This window comes from Salvelinus fontinalis, chromosome 1, assembly GCF_029448725.1.
Source record: "Salvelinus fontinalis isolate EN_2023a chromosome 1, ASM2944872v1, whole genome shotgun sequence".
Classification (NCBI taxonomy): Eukaryota; Metazoa; Chordata; class Actinopteri; order Salmoniformes; family Salmonidae; genus Salvelinus; species Salvelinus fontinalis.
In genome coordinates this window covers 3,483,037-3,503,017 of record NC_074665.1, presented here as the reverse complement: position 1 = coordinate 3,503,017, position 19,981 = coordinate 3,483,037, and the positions used below count along the sequence as shown (strand labels likewise).

At 45.8% G+C, this 19,981-nt stretch overlaps 2 protein-coding genes across 2 annotated transcripts in view; both read right to left on the bottom strand.

Moving 5' to 3' along the window:
* LOC129865722 (striatin-like) overlaps nt 1-19,851 on the bottom strand; it is a 93,046-nt gene extending 73,195 nt beyond the window's left edge. The window contains exon 1 of the mRNA XM_055938727.1: nt 19,453-19,851. Within this exon, the coding sequence (XP_055794702.1) occupies nt 19,453-19,662 (210 nt within the window). The 5' untranslated portion in view covers nt 19,663-19,851. The remainder of the gene's footprint in view (nt 1-19,452) is intronic.
* Nucleotides 1-19,981, bottom strand: part of heatr5b (HEAT repeat containing 5B) — a 364,356-nt gene that overhangs the window by 228,684 nt on the left and 115,691 nt on the right. The window lies entirely within an intron of this gene.

Here is a 19,981-nt window from a genome sequence, read left to right as displayed (position 1 = left end):
CTGTTATCTAGCCTGTCTCTGGGAATAGTGAACACAGGGTTCGCTGTTATCTAGCCTGTCTCTGTGAATAGTGAACACAGGGTTAGCTGTTATCTAGCCTGTCTCTGTGAATAGTGAACACAGGGTTAGCTGTTATCTAGCCTGTCTCTGTGAATAGTGAACACAGGGTTAGCTGTTATCTAGCCTGTCTCTGTGAATAGTGAACACAGGGTTGCCTGTTATCTAGCCTGTCTCTGTGAATAGTGAACACAGGGTTAGCTGTTATCTAGCCTGTCTCTGGGAATAGTGAACACGGGGTTAGCTGTTATCTAGCCTGTCTCTGTGAATAGTGAACACAGGGTTAGCTGTTATCTAGCCTGTCTCTGTGAATAGTGAACACAGGGTTAGCTGTTATCTAGCCTGTCTCTGGGAATAGTGAACACAGGGTTAGCTGTTATCTAGCCTGTCTCTGTGAATAGTGAACACAGGGTTAGCTGTTACCTAGCCTGTCTCTGGGAATAGTGAACACGGGGTTAGCTGTTATCTAGCCTGTCTCTGGGAATAGTGAACACGGGGTTAGCTGTTATCTAGCCTGTCTCTGTGAATAGTGAACACAGGGTTAGCTGTTATCTAGCCTGTCTCTGTGAATAGTGAACACAGGGTTAGCTGTTATCTAGCCTGTCTCTGTGAATAGTGAACACAGGGTTAGCTGTTATCTAGCCTGTCCCTGAATAGTGAACACAGGGTTAGCTGTTATCTAGCCTGTCTCTCTGAATAGTGAACACAGGGTTAGGTGTTATCTAGCCTGTCTCTGGGAATAGTGAACACAGGGTTAGCTGTTATCTAGCCTGTCTCTGGGAATAGTGAACACAGGGTTAGCTGTTATCTAGCCTGTCTCTGTGAATAGTGAACACAGGGTTAGCTGTTATCTAGCCTGTCTCTGTGAATAGTGAACACGAGGTTAGCTGTTACCTAGCCTGTCTCAGGGAATAGTGAACACGGGGTTAGCTGTTATCTAGCCTGTCTCTCTGAATAGTGAACACAGGGTTAGCTGTTACCTAGCCTGTCTCTGTCAGTTACACCACAACCCATAGAATACCACAGATGCCTCACCTGATAACGAGCCACGTACATTCCACACATTCCAATCCTATCAGTAAACAGACAAGAGCAGAAGCAGAAGAGGAGATGTAGTCCTTTAACCAGGACAGTACAGACTGGCTAGAACAGCAACATCAGAGATAACAGAAAACACCAAGCCCTGACAAGACGTTGTTGGCTTTCTGTCAGATTAGGAAGAACCACTGATTCCTCGAGTGTATTTATTTTAGACTTTGTGTCGTAGCCAACACAGCAGAAAGACATGCAGAAGGAGGACGAACTGTGATTAGGACAGAGCTCTCCCCGGCACTGATTGTCGAGGTAGAGTACAGTTACACTGACTGGTGTGGACCAGAACCACGGAGGCACTGATCCAGTCAGGCTGGATCTGACCCAGTAGAACTTCCCCTGTAGGTTTCTCTTCCGCTCTCTCTAAGGGCCACCGACCACGTGCTGCAACTCTGCGTCCCTCAGACCTCGTCAGCCATATGTCTGTTCAATCCCCAGTCTGAGGGGAGGAGGGGTCTTTCTGCCAGGAGAACTCGTACCGGTCAGCAGTCCTCATTTGACATGAGGAGAAGGTCAACGGTATCTGCATGCTTCCTATCCCGAACAGTCAGTGTCATCGTAATATTACGCACTTGGTGACGTTTTTGGTCTTTGGCTGTCGGTGAACACTGAACATCCCCCCCCCCCCCCCCCCCCTTCTTCCCAGAGGAAAGGCCAAGATTGGTGGCTCAAGTCCACGCCCCTTCCTTAGTGATTGGTCAACGGCACGGATTCTTCAATTAAATGTTTCCCCTTCAACAAAAGACAACTCGTTTTCACACACATTTTTTGGGCACTTGATAAATACTGAATAAATACTGTCTACTAATGACTGGGTCTGTCCTGAAGACATGTCTACTAATGACTGGGTCTGTCCTGAAGACATGTCTACTAATGACTGGGTCTGTCCTGAAGACATGTCTACTAATGACTGGGTCTGTCCTGAAGACATGTCAATGACTGGGTCTGTCCTGAAGACATGTCTACTAATGACTGGGTCTGTCCTGAAGACATGTCAATGACTGGGTCTGTCCTGAAGACATGTCTACTAATGACTGGGTCTGTCTTGAAGACATGTCTACTAATGACTGGGTCTGTCCTGAAGACATGTCTACTAATGACTGGGTCTGTCCTGAAGACATGTCTACCAATGACTGGGTCTGTCCTGAAGACATGTCTACTAATGACTGGGTCTGTCCTGAAGACATGTCTACTAATGACTGGGTCTGTCCTGAAGACATGTCTACTAATGACTGGGTCTGTCCTGGGAGACATGTCTACTAATGACTGGGTCTGTCCTGGGAGACACGTCTACTAATGACTGGGTCTGTCCTGGGAGACACGTCTACCAATGACTGGGTCTGTCCTGAAGACATGTCTACTAATGACTGGGTCTGTCCTGAAGACATGTCAATGACTGGGTCTGTCCTGAAGACATGTCAATGACTGGGTCTGTCCTGAAGACATGTCAATGACTGGGTCTGTCCTGGAGACATGTCTACTAATGACTGGGTCTGTCCTGGGAGACATGTCTACTAATGACTGGGTCTGTCCTGGGAGACATGTCTACTAATGACTGGGTCTGTCCTGAAGACATGTCTACTAATGACTGGGTCTGTCCTGAAGACATGTCTACTAATGACTGGGTCTGTCCTGTGAGACATGTCTACTAATGACTGGGTCTGTCCTGGGAGACATGTCTACCAATGACTGGGTCTGTCCTGAAGACATGTCTACTAACGACTGGGTCTGTCCTGAAGACATGTCTACTAACGACTGGGTCTGTCCTGAAGACATGTCTACTAACGACTGGGTCTGTCCTGGGAGACATGTCTACTAATGAATGGGTCTGTCCTGGGAGACATGTCTACTAATGACTGGGTCTGTCCTGGGAGACACGTCTACTAATGACTGGGTCTGTCCTGGGAGACACGTCTACTAATGACTGGGTCTGTCCTGGGAGACACGTCTACTAATGACTGGGTCTGTCCTGAAGACATGTCTACTAATGACTGGGTCTGTCCTGGGAGACACGTCTACTAATGACTGGGTCTGTCCTGGGAGACACGTCTACTAATGACTGGGTCTGTCCTGAAGACACGTCTACTAATGACTGGGTCTGTCCTGGGAGACACGTCTACTAATGACTGGGTCTGTCCTGGGAGACACGTCTACTAATGACTGGGTCTGTCCTGGGAGACACGTCTACTAATGACTGGGTCTGTCCTGGGAGACACGTCTACTAATGACTGGGTCTGTCCTGGGAGACACGTCTACTAATGACTGGGTCTGTCCTGGGAGACACGTCTACTAATGACTGGGTCTGTCCTGGGAGACACGTCTACTAATGACTGGGTCTGTCCTGGGAGACACGTCTACTAATGACTGGGTCTGTCCTGAAGACATGTCTACTAATGACTGGGTCTGTCCTGAAGACATGTCTACTAATGACTGGGTCTGTCCTGAAGACATGTCTACTAATGACTGGGTCTGTCCTGAAGACATGTCAATGACTGGGTCTGTCCTGAAGACATGTCAATGACTGGGTCTGTCCTGAAGACATGTCAATGACTGGGTCTGTCCTGAAGACATGTCAATGACTGGGTCTGTCCTGAAGACATGTCAATGACTGGGTCTGTCCTGAAGACATGTCAATGACTGGGTCTGTCCTGAAGACATGTCAATGACTGGGTCTGTCCTGAAGACATGTCAATGACTGGGTCTGTCCTGGGAGACACGTCTACTAATGACTGGGTCTGTCCTGGGAGACACGTCTACTAATGACTGGGTCTGTCCTGAAGACATGTCTACTAATGACTGGGTCTGTCCTGAAGACATGTCTACTAATGACTGGGTCTGTCCTGAAGACACGTCTACTAATGACTGGGTCTGTCCTGAAGACATGTCAATGACTGGGTCTGTCCTGAAGACATGTCTACTAATGACTGGGTCTGTCCTGAAGACATGTCTACTAATGACTGGGTCTGTCCTGAAGACATGTCAATGACTGGGTCTGTCCTGGGAGACACGTCTACTAATGACTGGGTCTGTCCTGGGAGACACGTCTACTAATGACTGGGTCTGTCCTGAAGACATGTCTACTAATGACTGGGTCTGTCCTGAAGACATGTCTACTAATGACTGGGTCTGTCCTGAAGACATGTCTACTAATGACTGGGTCTGTCCTGAAGACATGTCAATGACTGGGTCTGTCCTGAAGACATGTCAATGACTGGGTCTGTCCTGAAGACATGTCAATGACTGGGTCTGTCCTGAAGACATGTCAATGACTGGGTCTGTCCTGAAGACATGTCAATGACTGGGTCTGTCCTGGGAGACACGTCTACTAATGACTGGGTCTGTCCTGGGAGACACGTCTACTAATGACTGGGTCTGTCCTGAAGACATGTCTACTAATGACTGGGTCTGTCCTGAAGACACGTCTACTAATGACTGGGTCTGTCCTGAAGACACGTCTACTAATGACTGGGTCTGTCCTGAAGACATGTCTACTAATGACTGGGTCTGTCCTGAAGACATGTCTACTAATGACTGGGTCTGTCCTGAAGACATGTCAATGACTGGGTCTGTCCTGGGAGACACGTCTACTAATGACTGGGTCTGTCCTGAGAGACACGTCTACTAATGACTGGGTCTGTCCTGAAGACATGTCTACTAATGACTGGGTCTGTCCTGAAGACATGTCTACTAATGACTGGGTCTGTCCTGAAGACATGTCTACTAATGACTGGGTCTGTCCTGAAGACATGTCAATGACTGGGTCTGTCCTGAAGACATGTCAATGACTGGGTCTGTCCTGAAGACATGTCAATGACTGGGTCTGTCCTGAAGACATGTCAATGACTGGGTCTGTCCTGAAGACATGTCAATGACTGGGTCTGTCCTGAAGACATGTCAATGACTGGGTCTGTCCTGGGAGACACGTCTACTAATGACTGGGTCTGTCCTGGGAGACACGTCTACTAATGACTGGGTCTGTCCTGAAGACACGTCTACTAATGACTGGGTCTGTCCTGAAGACACGTCTACTAATGACTGGGTCTGTCCTGAAGACACGTCTACTAATGACTGGGTCTGTCCTGAAGACATGTCAATGACTGGGTCTGTCCTGAAGACATGTCTACTAATGACTGGGTCTGTCCTGAAGACATGTCTACTAATGACTGGGTCTGTCCTGAAGACATGTCTACTAATGACTGGGTCTGTCCTGAAGACATGTCAATGACTGGGTCTGTCCTGAAGACATGTCAATGACTGGGTCTGTCCTGAAGACATGTCAATGACTGGGTCTGTCCTGAAGACATGTCAATGACTGGGTCTGTCCTGGAAGACATGTCAATGACTGGGTCTGTCCTGAAGACATGTCAATGACTGGGTCTGTCCTGAAGACATGTCAATGACTGGGTCTGTCCTGAAGACATGTCAATGACTGGGTCTGTCCTGAAGACATGTCAATGACTGGGTCTGTCCTGAAGACATGTCAATGACTGGGTCTGTCCTGAAGACATGTCAATGACTGGGTCTGTCCTGAAGACATGTCAATGACTGGGTCTGTCCTGAAGACATGTCAATGACTGGGTCTGGCCTGAAGACATGTCAATGACTGGGTCTGGCCTGAAGACATGTCAATGACTGGGTCTGTCCTGAAGACATGTCTACTAATGACTGGGTCTGTCCTGAAGACATGTCTACCAATGACTGGGTCTGTCCTGTCCTGAAGAGGACTAAAGTCTGAGATGGGGCGTAGATAGGAGACAGTACAAACATATGAATGACAGGAAGGAAGTGAGTCATTACAGTCGTAAAGTGCAAATCAACTCAGGGCACGTGTAACCCCTCTACGGGTGGCACCCCCTCTACGGGTGGCACCCCCTCTACGGGTGGCACCCCCTCTACGGGTGGCACCCCCTCTACGGGTGGCACCCCCTCTACGGGTGGCACCCCCTCTACGGGTGGCACCCCCTCTACGGGTGGCACCCCCTCTACGGGTGGCACCCCCTCTACGGGTGGCACCTCCTCCACTGACAGAGACACAAACAGAAAACAAGGCCTGAGGCACCACAAACCCTAGTCTTCTCCATCAGGAGCACCAGAGACTTTGAAAAGACTTCCCCAGAGACAGACAGGGGTGGGATTCGGAGGCACCACAAACCCTAGTCGTCTCCACCAGGAACACCAGAGACTTTGAAAAGGCTTCCCCAGAGACAGACAGGGGTGGGATTCGCTATAGTCCACTGTGGATTACTTAGTCTCCCCGCTGTCAATGACATGTTAGTCATTTAGCAGACGCTCTTATCCAAAGACACTGGTGCAAAGATAGCTAGGTGGGACAAACCACATATCATAATATTTCAGTTATCAGATATGAAATGTTCACTTTAGGGTTATAAAATGTTCCTGTCACCTTTCCAACAGGTTGTTAGGAACAGAGGCATTTCAATACACCCGCATTAACATCTGCTAACCATGTGACCAATAACATCTGCTAACCATGTGGCCAATAACATCTGCTAACCATGTGACCAATAACATCTGCTAACCATGTGACCAATAACATCTGCTAACCGTGTGACCAATAACATCTGCTAACCGTGTGACCAATAACACCTGCTAACCGTGTGACCAATAACACCTGCTAACCGTGTGACCAACAACACCTGCTAACCGTGTGACCAACAACACCTGCTAACCGTGTGTATGTGACCAACAACACCTGCTAACCGTGTGTATGTGACCAACAACACCTGCTAACCGTGTGTATGTGACCAACAACACCTGCTAACCGTGTGTATGTGACCAACAACACCTGCTAACCGTGTGTATGTGACCAACAACACCTGCTAACCGTGTGTATGTGACCAACAACACCTGCTAACCGTGTGTATGTGACCAACAACACCTGCTAACCGTGTGTATGTGACCAACAACACCTGCTAACCGTGTGTATGTGACCAACAACACCTGCTAACCGTGTGTATGTGACCAACAACACCTGCTAACCGTGTGTATGTGACCAACAACACCTGCTAACCGTGTGTATGTGACCAACAACACCTGCTAACCGTGTGACCAACAACACCTGCTAACCGTGTGACCAACAACACCTGCTAACCGTGTGACCAACAACACCTGCTAACCGTGTGACCAACAACACCTGCTAACCGTGTGACCAACAACACCTGCTAACCGTGTGACCAACAACACCTGCTAACCGTGTGACCAACAACACCTGCTAACCGTGTGACCAACAACACCTGCTAACCGTGTGACCAACAACACCTGCTAACCGTGTGACCAACAACACCTGCTAACCGTGTGACCAACAACACCTGCTAACCGTGTGACCAACAACACCTGCTAACCGTGTGACCAATAACACCTGCTAACCGTGACCAATAACACCTGCTAACCGTGTGACCAACAACACCTGCTAACCGTGTGTATGTGACCAACAACACCTGCTAACCGTGTGTATGTGACCAACAACACCTGCTAACCGTGTGTATGTGACCAACAACACCTGCTAACCGTGTGTATGTGACCAACAACACCTGCTAACCGTGTGTATGTGACCAACAACACCTGCTAACCGTGTGACCAACAACACCTGCTAACCGTGTGACCAACAACACCTGCTAACCGTGTGACCAACAACACCTGCTAACCGTGTGACCAACAACACCTGCTAACCGTGTGACCAACAACACCTGCTAACCGTGTGACCAACAACACCTGCTAACCGTGTGACCAACAACACCTGCTAACCGTGTGACCAACAACACCTGCTAACCGTGTGACCAACAACACCTGCTAACCGTGTGACCAACACCTGCTAACCGTGTGACCAACAACACCTGCTAACCGTGTGACCAACAACACCTGCTAACCGTGTGACCAACAACACCTGCTAACCGTGTGACCAACAACACCTGCTAACCGTGTGACCAATAACACCTGCTAACCGTGTGACCAATAACACCTGCTAACCATGTGACCAATAACACCTGCTAACCATGTGACCAATAACACCTGCTAACCATGTGACCAATAACACCTGCTAACCATGTGACCATTAACACCTGCTAACCATGTGACCATTAACACCTGCTAACCATGTGACCATTAACACCTGCTAACCGTGTGTATGTGACCATTAACACCTGCTAACCGTGTGTATGTGACCATTAACACCTGCTAACCGTGTGTATGTGACCAATAACACCTGCTAACCGTGTGTATGTGACCAATAACACCTGCTAACCGTGTGTATGTGACCAATAACACCTGCTAACCGTGTGTATGTGACCAATAACACCTGCTAACCGTGTGTATGTGACCAATAACACCTGCTAACCGTGTGTATGTGACCAATAACACCTGCTAACCGTGTGTATGTGACCAATAACACCTGCTAACCGTGTGTATGTGACCAATAACACCTGCTAACCGTGTGTATGTGACCAATAACACCTGCTAACCGTGTGTATGTGACCAATAACACCTGCTAACCGTGTGTATGTGACCAATAACACCTGCTAACCGTGTGTATGTGACCAATAACACCTGCTAACCGTGTGTATGTGACCAATAACACCTGCTAACCGTGTGTATGTGACCAATAACACCTGCTAACCGTGTGTATGTGACCAATAACACCTGCTAACCGTGTGTATGTGACCAATAACACCTGCTAACCGTGTGTATGTGACCAATAACACCTGCTAACCGTGTGTATGTGACCAATAACACCTGCTAACCGTGTGTATGTGACCATTAACACCTGCTAACCGTGTGTATGTGACCAATAACACCTGCTAACCGTGTGACCAATAACACCTGCTAACCGTGTGACCAATAACACCTGCTAACCGTGTGACCAATAACACCTGCTAACCGTGTGACCAATAACATCTGCTAACCGTGTGACCAATAACATCTGCTAACCGTGTGACCAATAACATCTGCTAACCATGTGACCAATAACATCTGCTAACCATGTGACCAATAACATCTGCTAACCATGTGACCAATAACATCTGCTAACCATGTGACCAATAACATCTGCTAACCATGTGACCAATAACATCTGCTAACCATGTGACCAATAACATCTGCTAACCATGTGACCAATAACATCTGCTAACCATGTGACCAATAACATCTGCTAACCATGTGACCAATAACATCTGCTAACCATGTGACCAATAACATCTGCTAACCATGTGACCAATAACATCTGCTAACCATGTGACCAATAACATCTGCTAACCATGTGACCAATAACATCTGCTAACCATGTGACCAATAACATCTGCTAACCATGTGACCAATAACATCTGCTAACCATGTGACCAATAACATCTGCTAACCATGTGACCAATAACATCTGCTAACCATGTGACCAATAACATCTGCTAACCATGTGACCAATAACATCTGCTAACCATGTGACCAATAACATCTGCTAACCATGTGACCAATAACATCTGCTATCCATGTGATCAATAACATCTGCTAACCATGTGATCAATAACATCTGCTAACCATGTGACCAATAACATCTGCTATCCATGTGACCAATAACATCTGCTATCCATGTGACCAATAACATCTGCTAACCATGTGACCAATAACATCTGCTATCCATGTGACCAATAACATCTGCTATCCATGTGACCAATAACATCTGCTATCCATGTGACCAATAACATCTGCTAACCATGTGACCAATAACATCTGCTATCCATGTGACCAATAACATCTGCTAACTATGTGTATGTGACCAATAACATCTGCTAACCATGTGACCAATAACATCTGCTATCCATGTGTATGTGATCAATAACATCTGCTAACCGTGTGTATGTGACCAATAACATCTGCTAACCGTGTGTACAAACAGGGCTCCACCCGATGGACCCAACATCAAATAGAGCAACAACCCGGAATTGAGTCAGCTAGTAAATACTGAGTGAGCCAGCCAACCTCACAAACACACTAACCATATTACCAACTTCCGGCTCTTGCAGCAGGAGAGGAAACCCTTTGTGTAACAAAGCATTGCATTTACAATACACAGGCATACTTTGATGAGAGAGTGTGTGAGAGAGAGAGGGGAGGGCAAAGATCTGAAAAGGACAGAGTGAGAGACAAATCACAATGTACACACAATGTTTGGCCTATTAACTAGGTAGAATTTGGGGTAACACTTTCTACATTTCTACACTGCAAATGGAGAAACACATAGCAGTAGTAGTAGTAGTAGTAGCAGCATACTAGCCTAGCCAACATGTTGTGGTTGGTTGCACAGCAGCGTAGTACGGAAAAAAATGACCACAGAAACAAGAATTCTGGTTCCGCTTTAGAAAAGAGTCCTCTTCTGGACCAGAACTGACGGATAACATGGCGCTCGTCAACAACAACAGGAAGCACGAGCTTAACATAAAGACCAGGGGACTCATTTATCAACGTTGTGTAGAAACTACTCTAAAATACTACGAAACATAATGTTTTATAACGAATAGAACAAGTCTGATTTATCAAACAATCCTACGAGCGCTATACACACACACACACAGGTAGGAGATAACCGTCGGTAAACACTAATTGTTCGCAGAGTCAGTGCTCGTGTAAGACCTTGGCTAATTGCATTTATAAACATCCCTAAATTACCATATATGGTCAAAATCATCCCTTTAAAGCCTGTGGGCAATATACAATGAAATAAAACTGCCCTACCATGAAATACAACTGCCGTACCATGAAATACAACTGCCGTACCATGAAATACAACTGCCGTACCATGAAATACAACAGCCGTGAAGAAAAAGCGACTGAAGCAGGATGTGCTAGTATCGGAGATTGAGAACAACCAAAAGGTTATATTTGGCTCGTTCAGTTGTGGTTTGACCAGTAAACACATAGCTACAAAGAGTGGACCATTAGGACAATTAAAGCTGCTTTAACAATGGAAAATATACTATAATTGAGTCGGTAACACTCACCAACAAAGCCATCCATCCATCCTCACCAACAAAGCCATCCATCCATCCTCACCAACAAAGCCATCCATCCATCCATCCTCACCAACAAAGCCATCCATCCATCCATCCTCACCAACAAAGCCATCCATCCATCCATCCTCACCAACAAAGCCATCCATCCATCCATCCTCACCAACAAAGTCATCCATCCATCCATCCTCACCAACAAAGCCATCCATCCATCCATCCTCACCAACAAAGCCATCCATCCATCCTCACCAACAAAGCCATCCATCCATCCATCCTCACCAACAAAGTCATCCATCCATCCATCCTCACCAACAAAGCCATCCATCCATCCTCACCAACAAAGCCATCCATCCATCCATCCTCACCAACAAAGCCATCCATCCATCCTCACCAACAAAGCCAACCATCCTCACCAGCGCCCTCCTGTAGGCGTACATTTACACACACAAACATTTATATTGATGAATCTCAGTCTTTGCGTGGAAATGATCCCGCGCATGGTTGATACACGAGGCCCCAGGTCTACACTGCATTGCTCAGCTGTACTATAGATAAAGATGAATAATAATGACTGTAGAAAATAAATTATTCAAATACTGAGCTATATTGTATGCTCCCCTAAAAATACAATATGTTTTGCAGACACTCTTTATCCAGAGTGACTTACAGGAGCAATTCAGGTTAGTGCCTGGCTGAAGGGGACAGGTTTTTCACCTAGTCGACCTGGGGAATCAAATCAAATCAAACCAGCGACCTTTCGTTTACAGGGCTCTCTACGCTGACATTTTGTTATAATTATAATTATTTATTTACAAGGAGCACATAAAGAAAAGATGCAATGAATAATATTCAACATATTAATAATAAGAAATGCCAGCAATTAAAACTTAATTAAGGCACAGCAGAACATGTTCTTTTTTAGACGGAACCTACCCCGGGCCCGGAGGACGTAGCCTACACCGGGCCCGTAGGACGTAGCCTACACCGGGCCCGTAGCCTACACCGGGCCCGTAGGACGGAGCCTACACCGGGCCCGAAGGACGGAGCCTACACCGGGCCCGAAGGACGGAGCCTACACCGGGCCCGAAGGACGGAGCCTACACCGGGCCCGAAGGACGGAGCCTACACCGGGCCCGAAGGACGGAGCCTACACCGGGCCCGAAGGACGTAGCCTACACCGGGCCCGAAGGACGGAGCCTACACCGGGCCCGAAGGACGGAGCCTACACCGGGCCCGAAGGACGGAGCCTACACCGGGCCCGAAGGACGGAGCCTACACCGGGCCCGAAGGACGGAGCCTACACCGGGCCCGAAGGACGGAGCCTACACCGGGCCAGAAGGACGGAGCCTACACCGGGCCTGTATGAATCCTAGCTACTTTTGAAGATCCTGAACAAGCTCTTCCTTAACTTCTGTTCCACTGAATGTTATCTAGGGGGGTGTTTTTTCTAGGGGCACTGGTGGTCCCAAATAAAAATTCCAGGTAGCACAGCAAAAATATTTAGGAGCATGTGTGACCAAAATGGTAGCACTGTAGAGCCCAGGGTCGCTGGCCCGACACTCTTAACCACCAGGCGACTTTCCGCCCCGCAGAGAAAGAGATTTTTGTTTAACAAGTAATAATTTGTAGTCTCAAAAGGTAGGGGTCAACTCCACAACAAACAAAATATAGGTGTCTAAATTCGGCATAGCACGATGGACTTACCAGGCTAATTACCTAGCACGCAGATGGGCCAAACAGGCTAATTACCTAGCACGCAGATGGGCCAAACAGGCTAATTACCTAGCACGCAGATGGGCCAAACAGGCTAATTACCTAGCACGCAGATGGGCCAAACAGGCTAATTACCTAGCACGCAGATGGGCCAAACAGGCTAATTACCTAGCACGCAGATGGGCCAAACAGGCTAATTACCTAGCACGCAGATGGGCCAAACAGGCTAATTACCTAGCACGCAGATGGGCCAAACAGGCTAATTACCTAGCACGCAGATGGGCCAAACAGGCTAATTACCTAGCACGCAGATGGGTCAAACAGGCTAATTACGTGTACACTCAGCCACACCAAAGGCAGCAGAGTGTGTCAACTTTTGACTGGTACTGTAAATAAATCAAAAACGTGTTTGTAGCATAGAGTAGGTTGTGCACTCTGCAAAACCATGTGTCCACTCCGACAATGAGAAGAGGAAGAGTGGAATAATATTGAGGAAGAGAAGAGGAAGAGAAGAGGAAGAGTGGAATACTATTGAGGAAGAGGAGAGAAGAGGAAGAGAAGAGGAAGAGTGGAATAATATTGAATACCTTAAAATACATCACTGGAACCAAAATAACAAACACAGTAGATTACAAATTATAGGAATTAACAGTAAATGTACTACTGGTGATACTTGACCAACCGTTCGATCTTACATAGGAAAATTTGAGATGGTGTTTTTTTTAACATTGGATAAGAGCTAGAAAATGGCACATCATACACTACAGTTGAGGAACAATGGGAAAGTAATTCTGCTTTGAAAGTTGATAAACTTGTAACACGACTTTTGAGAAAATGGTCTTTGAATGTTTTGGTAACACCTACTGGATAGCTCTTCTTTGTCTACACCCATTCAGCATCATTCACACCCTCTCTTGAGCTTTAGCCCCACCCATCTCTTGTATTCTGTCCTAACAGCAGCAATCCAGCACCCACGCTCACTTGCTAACGTTGGCTAGTTTGCTCGTTACGTCCAGACACAAATGAGAGAACACCCCACCCTGACCATTTCACTCTCCCTAGCAGAGCTGGTTAGGCTGTTTTCATGTTATCCAGAGCGTTGGTGACTGTAACTGTGCTGCTGGCAACAATTGAATAATGCTTTTTTTTTGCCAACATTTACTGACACCGACTATATTCAACGGGTGTTAAGCGTTCATAAATTCATCAGTTATTCTGTGCTCCGGCACACTCAGACGGGAGTGCTCTGAAATCAGAGTAGATAGAAGTAGCTGGTAAACTTGTTCTGGCTATCAACATGCTATTGAAATGGTTACTTGCGTAGTGGAGTCTCTTGTTTAGACATGTAGCTAGCTAGCTAAATAAATCAACCATAATCCCAACTCATGACTTTACTACCCTGCATGAATCTGCAGTTAGCTAACCAACCAGGTTCAATGTTAGCTAGCTAACATCGGGCTATAAATAGCAAAGCAAATGGCTTTGAGATACGACAAAAAAATATTACTATACAAATCATACACGTAACGTTAGCTAGCGAGCCAGCCAATGTTAGCTAGCGAGCCAGCCAATGTTAGCTAGCGAGCCAGCCAATGTTAGCTAGCGAGCCAGCCAATGTTAGCTAGCGAGCCAGCCAATGTTAGCTAGCTATCTAAATGTGTATTATCTGAAAATGTAACTAGCTAGATGATTTTACCTGTATACATGGTTGGACGCTACTCCTTCTGTCACGGATGCCACGGTTTGAAGAAGTAATCCGGAGACAGGTGTTTTCTCCTTAGCTATCATACTCGAATTCCACTGATTTCAAAACGCGGTCCTCCAGGAAGTGGAGAGCAACACTGATGCAGTTCTACTACGTGATATGTTTATAAAAAGCCACGTTAGACAGGACTACCTACACATACTGAAGAGCTCAAATAGACAGAAGCGTGCTACATGGCAGACCAATCCAAACTCAACACTCGGCATGTCCAGCCCATTCATTTCCTCAGCCAATCATGGCTAGCGGGATGGTTGCTGTCTTTTTCTGTGGCTTAACCAACTAGGCTCATAATTTAAACAATTTGTATTCATATTTACAGATGGCATACATGTTTGATATTAAGGCACATGGAAGTTCACGTTCCAGAAAACATTTGTGCCAAAAAACGCATTTTGATGTTATAAAATAAAAGTTTATGTTGTGAAATGGCTCTCTTGTGAAGTAGTGACGCAAGACATACGCCTAGTTTCCTGAAACGAGTCACATACGTAAAATGGCGAATTGACAAACACGAACAAATCTAAAACGTCAACAATTCACAGATTTGATGAATGTGCATTCTAGAGAGACAAGGTCATCTGTGCGCATGGTCAATCGGACGTCAGCATTGGCCGTGCAGCATTTACGGTGACCCAATCGGACGTCAGCATTGGCCGTGCAGCATTTACGGTGACACAATCGGACGTCAGCATTGGTCGTGCAGCATTTACGGTGACCCAATCGGACGTCAGCATTTACGGTGACCCAATCGGACGTCAGCATTGGCCGTGCAGCATTTACGGTGACCCAATCGGACGTCAGCATTGGCCATGCAGCATTTACGGTGACCCAATCGGACGTCAGCATTGGCCGTGCAGCATTTACGGTGACCCAATCGGACGTCAGCATTTACGGTGACACGGCCTCAGCAGCAGTCAGGGCACTCGTACTTCTTCACGGAGAAGCGCAGAGCTGTTGTCAAGGAAGTGAGTTAGTGTTTATACAGGATGTACCGCCCCCACCTACCGTCAACCGATCATATCCATGCGGAGCTATACAGAGCCCTCGGGAATTGTTTCAACATTTGGGAAGCACATGGCGATGCGGCACAGAGCTTGATTTGGCCTCTCCATGCTTCTGGAGGCTCCACGATTGTGTCACACCCTCCACATGGAGCCTCCAACCACATTTTCAAATCAAGCATAAATTGGCTTTTAGTCTAGGCCTCCGCAATGGATTAGTTCACTGAGATGGGCGCAATTTGTTACTGCTCTACTAAAAACAATCTGGGTCGACCAATAGCCTAACAACCAAAGAATCGACTAATTGGGGTCAGCCCTAGTGTATATAGTGTATTTAGCCTAGTCACACGGTAGAAAGACATTTAGCCTAGTCACACGGTAAAAAGACATTTAGCCTAGTCACACGGTAAAAAGACATTTAGCCTAGTCACACGGTAAAAAGACATTTAGCCTAGTCACACGGTAAAAAGACATTTAGCCTAGTCACACGGTAAAAAGACATTTAGCCTAGTCACACGGTAAAAAGACATTTAGCCCAGTCACACGGTAAAAAGACATTTAGCCCAGTCACACGGTAAAAAGACATTTAGCCCAGTCACACGGTAAAAAGACATTTAGCCCAGTCACACGGTAAAAAGACATTTAGCCCAGTCACACGGTTAAAAAGACATTTAGCCCAGTCACACGGTAAAAAGACATTTAGCCCAGTCACACGGTAGAAAGACATTTAGCCCAGTCACACGGTAGAAAGACATTTAGCCCAGTCACACGGTAGAAAGACATTTAGCCCAGTCACACGGTAGAAAGATATTTAGCCCAGTCACACGGTAGAAAGACATTTAGCCCAGTCACACGGTAAAAAGATATTTAACCCAGTCACGCGGTAGAAAGATATTTAGCCCAGTCACGCGGTAGAAAGATATTTAGCCCAGTCACACGGTAGAAAGATATTTAGCCCAGTCACACGGTAGAAAGATATTTAGCCCAGTCACACGGTAGAAAGATATTTAGCCCAGTCAAACGGTAGAAAGATATTTAGCCCAGTCACACGGTAGAAAGATATTTAGCCCAGTCACACGGTAGAAAGATATTTAGCCCAGTCACGCAGTAGAAAGATATTTAGCCCAGTCACGCGGTAGAAAGATATTTAGCCCAGTCAGACGGTAGAAAGATATTTAGCCCAGTCACACGGTAGAAAGATATTTAGCCCAGTCACACGGTAGAAAGATATTTAGCCCAGTCACACGGTAGAAAGATATTTAGCCCAGTCACACGGTAGAAAGATATTTAGCCCAGTCACACGGTAGAAAGATATTTAGCCCAGTCACACGGTAGAAAGATATTTAGCCCAGTCACACGGTAGAAAGATATTTAGCCCAGTCACACGGTAGAAAGATATTTAGCCCAGTCACACGGTAGAAAGATATTTAGCCCAGTCACACGGTAGAAAGATATTTAGCCCAGTCACACGGTAGAAAGATATTTAGCCCAGTCACACGGTAGAAAGATATTTAACCTAGTCATTTTTTTTTTGCTGCTTACATCAAGCGTTTAGTTGGAATAAAGTAATCATCTATGTCTACCGCTCCCATGCTTTTCTGTTCATGGCAAAAATGAAAACTCTTTGATCCTTAAAAACCTGATGGAAATAAAATATTGCGCTATAACTTGGAAAATAAATGTGAGTGTGGATGACATCATAAAGACGTTTGATTCCAACATTAGGGCTGTTTTCCTAAAGAAGTGAAATCCCCTTTGTGTTTGGTTTCCTTGCCCCGATCTTAACAAGTATGGCGATAGTGGAAGGTACAATACCACTATGTAATGACAACACTCATATAAACCAAAGATTTTCTATGGAGTAGTAACCTAATCACTCAATTGGTTTACCCCAGTGAGATTTACACGAGGGCCCATCTGGAAGAGAGACAGAGTGATGCAGTAGAGAGTCAGGGGAGATATCATTCAAGATGCAGTCATGAAAACCATGAAGGCCTACACTGCCCCCAAAACACAGACTCACTACTACACAGATGGAGACTGCCTAACTCCTTCTGCAAAACACCTAGGTTTAAAGCAGACTGTAGCTGGGGATTTCATTTGTCAGACAATTGACTGAATCAGAGTAGAAGATAGACAGGAACTGATATATTGTGTACACAGGGACATTAGTTAAGAGGACAAATGCTTGGTCCGAACGGGAACACATATCGCATGCAGAACGGTTTTGGAAACTTAATTAAGGAACGTATCTTTCATATTAGCAATATTTTTTTTTCTAAAAACACAAGGTTAAATTACTACACATCTTTATAGTGTTAAGAGTTCCGGTAGGGCCATGACTCCATGTTAGATCTCCTGTTAACGGAAGACAAAAAGCGACCGCATGTGCTAATTATCTATCTTACATGCTCCGAACACCTGTGTGTAACAGAAGGCCGACAGAAATGTGTTGTTACTGAAAAATACTGTCAGCTGCAACTGTAAAACATCCGGTTAAACAGTGTACAGTAACTGTATATTTAGCATTTGTGATAAAAAACAAAAAAGTGATATGAAAGTAAATGGATATGTTCCTATAACCGTTTTGTAATCGACAATCGATTCACGTTTAAAGTTATATGGAGTATTTGGCTGATTTGGCTAACAGGAGCCAGTCTAACGTTAACTCTCGAAATTATATAAGGTCCTTGAACCTAAAAAGGGGCAATTTGCATTTCCTACATAAATGAATGATATATACCCACGGATTCCTCATCAGTTTAATTCAACTGTCGTACCCCATCAGCATGTATACGCTTGTTCGTAAACAATGTAAACAAACACTGTATAGGCTCAAAATGTGGTCTAAACTATAATTGTGTTACCATCGATGGCTAAGAGTATATTATTGGGCTATAGTATCCCTATGCTAGTCGCCACTCGCCATATCACCGGCCCCCTTGTGCACAAGACGGCCAGCTGAGCCTTCCTTAAACAACACCATCTGAGCTTTCTTTGAATTACACAGGGCCATCTGAGCTCAAATTGTCAGGAAGGAGGAAAACCCTTGCAGGAAACGTTTGGGTACCGTACACATTCGTCTATCCTCGGACAATGCACACTATACTGTGGAGTTTATTTTTATTTTTTATACAAGCATTTCGCTACACCCGCAATAACATCTGCTAAATATATGTATGTGACCAATATAATTTGATTGTGTTCGGGAGATGGCATCACCAATTTGTAATGTAACGTTAGTCCTATACTTTCATATGATGTAATTGCACAAAATACGATTGTTTAAATAGCATTTTCCTAAAAAAGTAGCAGAGAGCAGATTGACTGGTCAACCAGTTAGTTACATTATTGCTAGCTATAACATTAGCTAGCTAACTGGTTAGCCACCCTTTTGAGGAATTTCAGCTAGTTTATTCGTTAGCTAGTTAGCTTGCTACACAAACAAACGTCCCATTTTTGGCGCTAGACTCAACATAGATTAGTTAACACTTTAGTTAACTAGTTTAATTGAACAAAACGACTAGTTAGTTAGCATGTAAACTAAACATCGTCCAGAACAAGCTAAATACATGGAGCTAGGCTAGTTCGCGTCTTACTTGACAATAAAGAGTGGCTAACCTGGCGGTTAGCTAACTAGTTAGCTAGCATATGCTAACCAACCAGGGTGCGCTGCAGTGCTAACTAGTTGCAAGAAAACGAATGCTAAGCACAACAATCACATTGGTGCAAAACCACAACTAGCGTGTTACAAATCCACTAGCAGTACAAACCATCCTCTGAAAGTGAATTAAATATAAAATAAATGCACCTGCAATTCGGCGCGCTCCACCTCCCATTGAGCCCTCTCCACCTCGAAGCGAGCCCATTCGTGTTGCAGGAAGTGTAGGATCCCCGGGATACTGTAAGGAGCCCTCGCCGCCTCCCCTACACCCCCCTCCGGCAGCAGTACCTTCCCCACACCGGCTAAGATCGAGTTGTTGTTGTTGAAGAAAACTCCGGGCCCTGCCTGTTCGTCCATGGCCGGGCTCGGTTCAGGTCACGAACGGATATCTCCTCTTTTGTGTCCTTGCTCCTTCGTGAGGTCTAGATATAGCTTAGCTACGGTAAGTGATCTGAAGTGAAGAGCAGAAACAAACTACGGGTACATCGACAGACCGCTCTCGCTTCTCCGCTCTGGAGGATACTGGGCGCGCACTTTCTGACAGCTAGCTGTCATTGACCGACGTCAGAGAACATGATCACTCCCACACCATGTAAGGATATGGAGGTGGTCCGAAAAATCACACAAGGGGACCGCGTATCAATAATGTCAAATTAAATGTTATTTGTCACATACA